The sequence below is a fragment of the Miniopterus schreibersii genome, assembly GCF_964146895.1.
Source record: "Miniopterus schreibersii genome assembly, chromosome: 4".
NCBI classification, from domain to species: domain Eukaryota; kingdom Metazoa; phylum Chordata; class Mammalia; order Chiroptera; family Miniopteridae; genus Miniopterus; species Miniopterus schreibersii.
In genome coordinates this window covers 61,468,545-61,479,709 of record NC_138105.1, presented here as the reverse complement: position 1 = coordinate 61,479,709, position 11,165 = coordinate 61,468,545, and the positions used below count along the sequence as shown (strand labels likewise).

The following is an 11,165-nucleotide window of genomic DNA, read 5'->3' as shown; positions in this document are numbered from 1 at the left end:
AGAGAGAGAGAGAGAAACATCAATGTGAGAGACACATCAATTGGTTGCCTCCTGTACACACCCCGACTGGGGCCAGGGATCGAGCCTGCAACCGAGGTACATGCTCTTGAGAGAGAACTGAACCCGAGACCCTTCTGAATGCTCTAGCCACTAAGCCAAACTGGCCAGGGCCGGGAGACTTTTTTTAAAAAAAAGCTTTCTGGTTGTTTTTAAATAGTCTAAATGTGAGAAATAGAAACAGGCAGCTGGGAGTGCTGTGTGCAAACCCAACCAGAGGCTGGGGTGAGAGGGAGCTGGCTGACAGTCACCACTGGTCCCTGGGATCCCCCTTTGGAAGGACCAGGAGCCCCGCTCTCCCTAGGGGCCCACACCTCCCCAGGCTGCCAGGCATCTCCCTCTTCCTGCTTCCACAGCAGGGCTCCGGGACCGGGTATTCTGGCAGGAGGCTGTCCAGGCTGGACCCCCAGTCTCTGGCTCTGCCAGGGCCCAGTCACGGGAACGGTGGAGCTACGCCCCATCCAAAGGCCCAGGTTTAGTCAGGGAGTCAGGGTGTCAAGTTTGAATTACCAAAAAATTAAACTGGTCTAAGGACCTTCCCAGAAACCAGAATTGCACCAAATAAGGTGAAGATGCCTCTGTCTTCAGACGCAGAAGCACATAATTCTGAGTTGCCACTGTCTTTCAGAGTAAGGCCACTTGTGTCTTTATTAGAGGGGTCACCCTGGCCCCTCTGGGGACCCCGCCCCAGGCAGGAGGCTGGCAGCTCCCAGGCCACAGAGGCTGCACTTGCACTGAGCAGACGATTGTGACTCGCGAATAATTTCTGATTTTGAAAAATAAATATAAATAAATATATTCCAAACACTCTGTTAAGGGAATAAATGGCAAAGAGAAAAAACTTCCCAGGTAAAACACCCACAGAGAAAACTAAGGAAATCTGTGGAGGGTAAGGGAAAGGGGAGCGGGGCAGGCCCTGCGAGTCTGGGTCACATGGGACCTGGGGCCAGAAGCCCAGGAGGCCAACTGGAGGCACTTCTGGTGGTACTTGTGTGGGGATTTGGGGCAGAGGGGGGTGCAAGGAGCCTGAGGATCCATGTAGCACTGGGGGCGGGTGGGCCCGGCCCGGCCTGGGTGAGGCCCTGCCTCTGCAGAAGGAAAGGCACTAGTCAGGGTTATTCTTTAAATTAAGAGGTTAATGGAGTCGCCAGAACAGAACAAGGGCAACAGCCCCAGGTGGGAAGAGCCCCGTGACCTGGGGACAGAGATGGCCCGGCCTGTGCCCCCAGGGCCTCCCCCCACAAGCCAGGGCCACTCTGGGCTCCTAGGACCTTCAGCCCGCTACCCTGAGGACAGGCCTCCTCCCGGCAGAGGAAGGAATGACGCTTCCAGAGTCCTGGGAGAAAAGGGGGGTTCACCAGCCCTGCAACCTGCAAAAAGCCTTCGCGGTCTGCTCCCCCAAGGCAGGGGCTATGAGGTGACCTGTCTGCGCCCCGCTGTCAGCGTCCGGCCGCGCGGCTCAGCTGGCCCAGGACTTCCGTCCCTCGGGGTTCTTGGGGCTCCTGTCCACCCGCAGCGCCTCGGGGCCCTCGGCCTTGGCCAGAGCCGCCGTCAGGGAGGCCAGGTTGGTGGCGGAGCCGGAGAGGGGGCTGCTCCTGCGGGGCTCGGGGGCGCCCTGCAGCCTGAGCCCCGCGCTGCGCCGCCGGCCCGCGCCCGCCGCCCTGCGCACGCGGCCCGGCCTCACCAGCAGCCCGTAGCCGGGGTTGCACCTGAAGTACTGCTTCCCGCCGATGGAGCCGTCGTTCTTGCCTGCGGGGAAGGAGGAGAAGCTGTACGGGCGGCCCGGGGCGCACAGCCCAGCCCGGGCCCTGGCGGGCCCCCCACCCCCCGCGGATGGCCCCCCTGGGCGGGGCCGCGCTACCTGGGGACCCGAGGCCTCAGGCGCGCGGTCCCTCAGTGTCAACACCCCACGGTGATGGGTGGGTGGGGAACCCGATCTTTGCATCAAAAACAATGAAGAATTTTCTGTGCTCACTGTCCGCACATCCTAACCTGCCCTTCTCTCTCTATCCGGCTCCAGCCAGCCTCCCCACCCCCAACAACGCAGTGTCCACAAGCATCACCTCTCACCCTCTGGCCACTGTCATCGCTGGGCTCCTGGGTCACACTCCCACCTGCCATCTCACTGCTCCTCTGAGCTTGTCTCCAGGCCCAGAATGGCCCCTCTGACATGTCTCCACTGGAAGGTCTGACCCGCACCGCCAGCTCCCCCTGCCCGCAGAACTCTGGTTCCTCCCACCCCGGTTCCTCCCTCACCTGCTTCCAGGCGCTCCCACGGGGCATGACCCTGGTCTCAGGCCACACGCAGGTGTCAGCCTGACCCCTTCCTACCCCTGATACTCCACCATCCCTGGGGCTTCCCGTCCTACTTTTCCTGACTGTACCACGCATCCCGCCTGGACATCGGCAACAGCCTCCCGCCTGGCCTTCCTGCTCCCACGCTTCATCCCAGTCTGCTCTCCACCTCTCCAGTCTCCTCGCCGGGCTTCGGGCTGCCCTTCAAATGCAGCGAGCTGGTCCCTGTGAGGAGCTTGGACCAGCGGTGCCCCCGGCCTGTCGCTGCCCAGGCTCAGCTTCCTCCCTTACATCACTCATGTTTTCACTTCCCTCAGTATTACTAAAAATGTTCCCACACCCCCCATCCTCTATCTGCTTAGCCTATTTTATTTTCTTCATAGTAGTTATTACTATCAAATTTTATTTGTTTATTTGATAATTGTCTCCCTCCTAAAAGTCCAGTAAAACCAGGGACTTTGTTCTGCTCAGGAAGGTATCCTCAGAATCCAGGACAGTGACTGAAACACAGTAGGTGCATAATATTTATTTGTGGGATGCGTTCATCTATTTGCTAATCTCCCTTTAATTCTTAAGTTTAACTGCAAATAGAAAGTTCTTTCCCAATTCCCATTTGCATTTCAGCAGAAATGGAGTTGAAAGAATATTCCAACCTGTGCTACAATAATCTTCTAGAACAACTTTCAATTCATGATATTCTTTGCCAAAATTATTTTTAAAGACAATGAGTGACTTCACAGCTGGGCTGAGGGTCCCAGAGACAAGGGTCCGTGTGGGGCAGGTTTGTGCCAGAGCAAACCACCCCCACCCCCAACTCTCCCCTCGTTCCCACCCAGGAGAGCTCCTCCCGCTCTATTCAGCAGCCTCACCTACGGTCCACACCAGCTCTCCTAGAAACCCATCTCTACCGCTCCCAACCCTCACCTAAGAGAGAGGCTGCCTGACCCCTGACTCCTGACCCTGGACCCACGTACACTGCTGGGAGGAAGGGAGAATGGAAATCAGTCTGGCAGTCCTCAAAATTTTAAATACAGAGTTAACTCGTGGGATCTCCTCAAGAGAGGTGAAAATGTGTGTCCACACAAAAATTTATACAGGGATATTCCCAGCAGCATTATTCACAAAAGCCAAAAAGTGGAAACAACCCACATGACTATCAACTGACAATGATGAACTGGGGGCTGTCCATACAATGGGATAATTTTTGGCCACAAAAAGGAATAACATGGTCCAACTGGGTAAACCTTGAAAACACTGTGCTCAGTGAAATAAGCCAGACACAAAAGCCCACATTTTTTGGGATTCCACTTACGTGAAAGTCCAGACTTAAAACATTTCATATGAATTTAGAGAGACAAGAAGCAGATGAATGGTTACCTAGGGTTTGCGGGGCGGGCTGTGTCTTGCTAATGGACATGCGGCTTTTTGGGGGTGATGAACCTATTCTAAAATTAGGTGATGGAAATGGGTGAACAACTTGGTAAATACACAAAAACTACCGAATTGTACACTGGAAACGGAGATTTTATGCTGCGTAAATTTTCTCACAATAGAGATGTTTTAATAAAACATCTGAAGAACAAATTACTTCCTTAAACCCCACCCAGTTTCTGAAAACGAGGCTCCATTTGCTGTAAGCTGTGCCGCTAGAATAAGTCCTCAGAGACCGGCCAGCCTGCAGTGGGTCTTCCATCACTGTGTCACCTGGTATCAATAGTGGGCCCAGGAGTCCTGGAACGTCTTAGGAACCACTGGGCATCCACGGGGCTCAGTGAGGGCGACGTGAGCCCACACGGCAGGTGCAGCTACTGCTATAAGTTCAGCTGCAAATGCTTCTGTGACTAAAGAAAGAATAATGGCATTTAAATTCATTACCAGATTTGTAGTAGCTCTCAATTAATGCCTTAGGTTTCTGAGAAACTAAAAAAAGAGAGCCTGACTCTTAAAATGCTCTTGGAAAGTTCAGCTAGAAGAAAAGTCCTCCTTTTGAAAAGTGGTGACTCGGGAGGCTCAGAGATGGAATGACGTGCTCAGGGCACACAGCCAGCTTCCGGCGGGGCAGGGGCAGGGGCAGGGCAGGGGCAGGGCACACACAGTAGCGTTCAGCTGCCTCCAGTGCTCGGACTGGTCCTGAGCAGCACTTACCTGAGGGCAAGTCTAGCTCCACTCCAATCCATGTCCCTTCCTGAAAGTCCGTGGGCCCGATGTATCTCACGATGCCCATTTTGTTGGTGCCAACGGTGACATATTCTCCCTCTCGGAGCCACTCTGGGACTTCACTGGCTTCTTCAGAATCGGAGGACACTTCCAGCTTCTCCAGGGCCTGTCCTCCAGAGCTGCCGTCACCCAGCCCTCCCGAGGCCAGCAGGTCCTCCTCAGCACCAGAGGGGCAGCTGGGGTCCCCGCCAAGCATTCGCGTGAACGACTTCAGCTCCGAGGTTCGCACCTTCCGGATTCTGAACGGGGATGCTGGAGCAGGCGACTGGCACAGGAGCTCAGGCACCAGCTGTGGTTTGGGGACATCCAGCTCTAAGCTGGTGGCTGGCTTGGCCTGGTCCTTGGTTTTTCCTAGCGGCTTGGTGGCCGGGGAACCATCACCTCTGCTCTGCGGGCTGGGAGACTCCTGGGGGGCAGAAGCGGGAGGAGGAGCGCGTGAAGCGCCTGCTGCTTCACTCTGCTTCTCTGAGGAAACCGCTCCCTCAGCCTGGGCCGCACTGTAGACGTCACTCCGCGGAGTCTGCTCTGCTGGGACAGGTGGTGACAGAAGGCCGCTCTCGCCCTCCAGCGAGGCAGGGAGGGCGCTCTCTGCGCCAGGGGCGGCAGGTGGAAACGGGGGCTCGGTGTGGCAGGGGACAGGAGGGGGTGAGCCGGGCACCTGCCCCCCCGCCGGGGCCGCAGCATCCAGGCCTGGGGCGAAGGCATCAGACAGCGTGGCGGTGGAGACGCTGTGAGAGAAGTACCCGCTGGAGGCCTCGCTCAGGGGGCTGGGCGGCCCGTCCTGCACTTCGGGGACCTGGGTGTTAGCGACCGCACATTGAGGCGAAGGCACTTGAGTCAGCTTGTCGTGGGTCTTGGCCACAGGGGCAGTCTGCACTGTCACATCCGAGGCCACACTCACTCCCGTGCTCTCCTGCTGAACCTGCAGCAGGAAAGGGGAAGTGCAGCCGGTTAGAATTCAGGGTTAGCTGTGCATCGCCAGACAGCGAGGCTGTGTCGTCAGTTGAAGCCTCAGAGCTCTGATGGCGAGAGGGCGGGCACTGCGGGGCAGGAGGACAGCTTGGCTCCAGTATTAGCTCCACCACGCACCTCGTGTGACTGCTCTTCATGCACTTGACCCGAGGGCCCTGTGCTCTGCACACGCTGAGAGCTCAGCCAACACCCTGGGACCTGCCCCTTCCACCTCCTCAACTTCTATATAGAGGTTCTAAGATGCCTGTGGTCCTGTGATTTATAATAAGCAGCATGTACTTGGTCTTTGTCCCCATTTCTGGCACAGAGCTCTTTCTAAAACCCTCAGAATTTTCTAAGCCATAAGAGCAATAAAGGTATCTTGATATTCAGAACAAGCCTCCTCCAACAACTCCTGAGCATATGTTAATAAAGTGGCTTTTAGAAATCCCCTAAGGATGGGGGCTGGTTGCCAGGGGAACCCACCATGTTTAGAGGGTTGGAACTATCAGTCCCACCCCCTGATTTCTGGGGAGCGGAAAGGGGCTAGAGGCAGAATCAATCGCCAATCACCAGTGGCCAATGATTTAATCAACCATCCCTATGCAATGAAACCTCCTTAAAACCCAAAAGGACAGTTTTGGAGAGTTTCTGGGGGTGGTGAACACATGGAGGTGTGAGGAGTGTTGTGCTCCTCCGGGGAGAGTGTGGAAGTTTCTCACCTCTTCCCCATACCTTGTCCTCCGTATCTCTTCCACCCGGCTATGCCTGAGTTATATCCTTTTATAATAAACTAATAATCTAATAAGTAAAATGTTTCTCTGAGTTTTGTGGACCACTCGCTCTAGCAAGTTAATCAAACCCAAGGAGGGGATCATGGGAACCTCAATTTATAGACAGTCAGCAGCACAGGTGACCACCTGGACCTGAGACTGGTGTCTGAAGTGGAGGGCAGTCTGGTGGGGCTGAACCCTTAGCCTGAGGGATCTGACGCTCAGGCAGACAGTGTCAGGATAGAGTTGAATCCTTGGACACCCAGTTGGTGGTATGGGAAACAACACATATGGGGCTGCCCCCTGGGGCATGGTATAAGGCAGGCTAGACCTCACCACAGAGCGTGGCACACAGTAGGTGCACACAAAATCTCCATTCCCTCATCCCCCCAGTGCCCCCCCCTCCCCCGTTTCCCTGAACTCAGGCTAAGAACTTTGCTCCCGTGGAAACAGATTCCCTGCCCGCCCACTTCCCAGGAAGACTGAGAATCGCTAGAGGCCAGAAGAACCCTTTCTGCTGCACAACTGAAATGATGATGTCACTGGAGGACCTGAAAGTGCTTCACCAGCTCGGGCTCAAGGAACTGACTCTGTGCCTGCCGATGACTGGCTGCTCCTGGCGGAAAGGCAGTGGAGGAGGAGAGACGGGCTGCCTGCAGGCTGTGCCGCTGCTGAAGGCTGGTCCCCTGTCTGGAGGCCCTCTGATCCCAGGAGACACGGGCCAAGCGGCAGCCAGCCCCCAGGGAGGAGCGGCGGAGGACGGAGCCACAGAGGCTGCTTCACCCTCTCACACTGCTCTGAGTCACTCTGGCAGGGACACACACAAAGCCCCATCTCAGGGGGAATGACGACAGCCACTGCTCATCCAACCTCTACTGTTTCTGAGGTGCTTGTAGGGTGTTTTTGTGGATAACTTCAGCCACCCGAAGAAGGTGGCAGGTTATCTTTCTATTCCCAATTCACAATGACAGGGGTAAGAGAGACAGCAGGAATGCGGATGGGGTCAGGGCAGTGGCGAGGGTGCTGCTCACAAAAAGAAATATGTTTTCCAATATTTACGGAAAGATTATTTATATTACAGGAATGGCCATTTTCCATTTGAAATCCAGGATTTATTTGAACGGGGAAACAGCTGAGATCTATAAGTCTCTTACAGTTACTTGGCTTAACTCAGCAGTTTGATAAATCACGCATTTTCACGTGAATCGTCATTTATATTCCTGTCTCCAGAGGCCCTCCTTTCCCCACAAGGCACACTTTCAGGGTACGAAATTAACGACACCTCCTGAGATTAACAGCCCATTTTTGTGATGGATCTCTAGGTTGCAAAATTTACTAAATCCAATAGATCAATAACTGTCACCAGCATAAATACTCTAAAAGATTAGGCAATCCTTCAATCATTTTTCTTTTGCCACTTATACATGTTTTATTTATTCTTTTCTATTTTATTTTTAATATCACTGACCAGGCAGGGAGAATACATGAACAAATTACACAAGTCCAGAGTCTGAACAATAGCTGTGATCCTGAAACAGCACGTGTCCCTAGCGCCCTCCTGGTGAGGCCCCATCACTGCCTGATGGACAGCTGTCTGCTCAGGGCCCGCCAGGTCCCGTCCTGAGGAGGTGACACTAGCGTCCATGCCCTAGATTTCCCTGGTACTATCCTACTTGCTTCCACATGAATCCTTTGATGTAGGCCAAAAAGTATTATCACATTCATTTTACAGCATGGCCCAGGGAGGTTAAAGCATTTATCCAGAGCCACCAGTAAGTGAAAAGCACAGGGCTGAGGTCAGATCCGCAGCCACAGCGAAGAGGAGACCCAAGGGCGGACCGGGAGAGGGATGAGGGGAGTGCTGACTGCTGCTTTCCTTCCTGCTGAGCAAGGGAGCAGCCTCTGATTCTTCTATTCTATTCCCTGCGTCTGCACTGCAGGCGGCCACTCCCACTTGACTGCTGTTGATACCGAGCGGAAGCCTGTCTGCCCTCCTCGGGCTTTACCCTCACCAGTGACATTTCTAGCAAGTGCCACTAAAGCCTAGACTTGAGAAAACACCGTGAGGAGCAGCAAGGCTGCCCCAAGCTGCAGAGGCCCTGGTAGGCCAGGTGTCCCATTGGCCTGGGGCCCCAGTCCTGCCTCAGCAACATAATAAACACTATCCATGGGGAGGGGGGACCATGGTACATCTTCAGTGAAACTCACGAAGGCCAAGGGCACTGGACTGAAAAGGGCCTCTTACAAAGGAGTGAATTCATGAGGTCTGAATTTTCTTTCCAATGATTTGGCTTTTGTTGTTGTTTCAATAAATAAAATTTTCCTATGAAGATAATAGCATTTCCTGAGAGAACAGGCGCACAGTGGGAGAAAAGGGACCTGCTATTTATTCATGAGCAGAGGAGTGCTGTTCATCTGCGGGAGATCGTAAGAGGCTGCTTTTCTCCCCAGCTTAGCATTCGTCTTTTCACGCTGATACGTGGATCAGAATGAAATGTAAAACTGAAAATTAAGCACACACTTAGAATAAGGAGACTGTTCTGTTTATAGAAATCGCCTGTGCCTGGCAGTGGGCTATTAAAGCAGCAGACGACATTAGCAGTCAAGCACCTCAAAGTTTAGCAATCATATGATTAACAAGTTGAAAATAGCAAGTGTAACAGAGAAAATATAGAGGGAGAAGACAGTGGCCTATATTATGGTTAATTATCAAAATGGGAATGCTAGAATAAAACAACCACGGGTGTGGACTCAACAATTACAGCATCGGCCCACCCACTGTATGTGGGGCAGCCACCAACAAGGATGCCACCCCCGGCCCCGCTAACTCACCGCCGCCGCCCTGGGCATCCTGGGATCGGGAAGGGCAGACTGCACCATGATGCGGGGCACCGGCTGGGAAAACAAGGGAACAGGCAGTTAGGCGTCAGGGATCAAGAGGAGCAGAACTGGATAGACTGGAGAGGCCATCGACTTTCAGGAATTCTAACAAGTCACTGCCAGCTAGGCCTGCCAAGGGACAGGGGCCGTCACACTATACAAGGAAATCGAAGCAATGAGGAGCAGACCAAGTGTCTCCCCCCACCCCCAATGTGGCAGCACAGACCCAGGCTGAAGTCAGTAATGTGCACGGGGGGGTCACACACCCGCAGGCTCTCCTCCCACTCATCTACGACACAAGGGCTGTGTCCGTGCACATAAGCGTCACAGGACTGTCTGGAGAGAAGTTACTGGGCCGGGAAAGATCAGGAGAGGCTTCAGGCAGGAGGCAGAACGCAAACCAAACCTCAGTGGCCCAGGAAACTGATGGTGTAAAAGGAGGACTGGAGAGTGTAGTCAGAGGACGTGAGGTGTAAGGAAGCCAGTCTGGCTGGGGCACAATTCTGGGCATAAGACGGACCAGGAAGGTACAGGGAGAGAGGTTTTGGTATCTGAAACTAACCTAACCAGGGAGCATGGTTAGGAAGGCCACGGGCACCTGAGCTGAGAGAGCAGGAGGTTGAGGAAAATGATCTGGTGGTGGAAGGCAAACTGACTGGAGAAATATTTGAAGACCGATGTAGGCAAATCCCTGATGAGACGCCAGAGCAGGTGTGAGTGGTAGGAGCCTGAACACGGGGTGCAAGCATCACAAGAAAGGACTTTGGTACTTGTGGACACCCCATTCAAGTCACATTAAAGAAGAAGAATTAAAAAGTGATTAGCATCAGGACAAGGAAAAGGGATGTCAGGGGAAGGAGACGGAATCAGAAATTCACTTAGTAGCGACTGAGTTTACAAGGGCAGTGGGACTGCGGAGCTGACATCACTATCTTGAAGAAACCAGGACTCCACCACCTCTCCTCCCTCAACCAAGCTCCCTCCCCTCCCCGGTCTCCCTGCTCCGATGCAGCAGTCAGGACCTCAGAATGCTGCTCTAAGAGGGCCCATCCTGGCAGAACAAACATTCCTGGTCCTCTCTCACAAGAGAAGTGAAAACTGGGTGTTGAAGTTTGTTCCTGTGCAGCAGGAACAAATCTAAACAAATGGTCACCGATCTAAACGCTGAGAAACAGGGATTCCATATCTTCCTATCTCCTTTCTCGGGTCCCGAGCACTCCAGATCCTCCCTGTGGTGTCTCTGGGTGTCTGAGGCTCCTATGATGTTGAAACTCTCCAGACAGTCTGGGGATACTAAGGCTGGACAGCCGAAGTCTTGCTTCCTACCGGGCAGACCTAACTCTTAACTGAAGGGTGGAGAGCCAGTGGCTCAGCTCGTTTGAGGGTGACCTGAGTTCTGAGCACAAAGTCACTGCTTCCTGCAAAGGTACCACTGTAACCAATCAGGCCCTGAGCTGCTTTGGGGAGAAAAGTGCTAGAGGGACTCATTCTGCTGAAGGTAAGGGAACAGTGATGATATGAGAAGAGGAACAGAGGAGAGGCAATTAAGTAGGAAATGTAGGAGATAAGGCTAGAGATGGAAGGCTAGGAACAGGCTAAGGGATACACACTTTACCCTGCAAACATGGAGTCACTGGGGATTTAGGGCCAGGAAGAGCTCGAGTCAGAGTTGTGTGTAAGAAAGGCAATGTGAGTGGCAAAGGACAGAGAGAGGACGCCCTGGTGGCAGCAACTGCATGACAAGGGCCTCCAGCCTCTCCCTCAATTCCTTGACCTGGAAGGAGTCTCGCGTTCAACTCCCCGGGCACATAACCTCTTCCCTCTCTCAAAGCCCCTCCAGTTCGTCCTCATAGGAGTCTCCATTTCCCTACTCTGCAATCAGAAGTTTGACAATGGAGTTATTTTCGGCAAGTATCCTCCTCTACCACAGAGTCCTTGAATGCAGGGGCCACTATCGTTACGCTTATTTTCCCCAGACTGTCTGAATTCCCC

General features: G+C 53.6%; 1 protein-coding gene across 2 annotated transcripts in view; it reads right to left on the bottom strand.

Annotated features, from left to right (window-relative positions):
- KIF13B (kinesin family member 13B) overlaps window positions 1–11,165 on the bottom strand; it is a 174,141-nt gene continuing 162,976 nt past the window's right edge. For both annotated transcript variants that reach the window (XM_081136639.1, XM_081136638.1), the window contains 3 exons: window positions 9,126–9,188; window positions 4,498–5,491; window positions 1–1,806 (listed from right to left, as the gene is read on the bottom strand). In XM_081136639.1, the coding sequence (XP_080992765.1) occupies window positions 1,517–1,806; window positions 4,498–5,491; window positions 9,126–9,188 (1,347 nt within the window). In that variant the 3' untranslated portion in view covers window positions 1–1,516. The remainder of the gene's footprint in view (window positions 1,807–4,497; window positions 5,492–9,125; window positions 9,189–11,165) is intronic.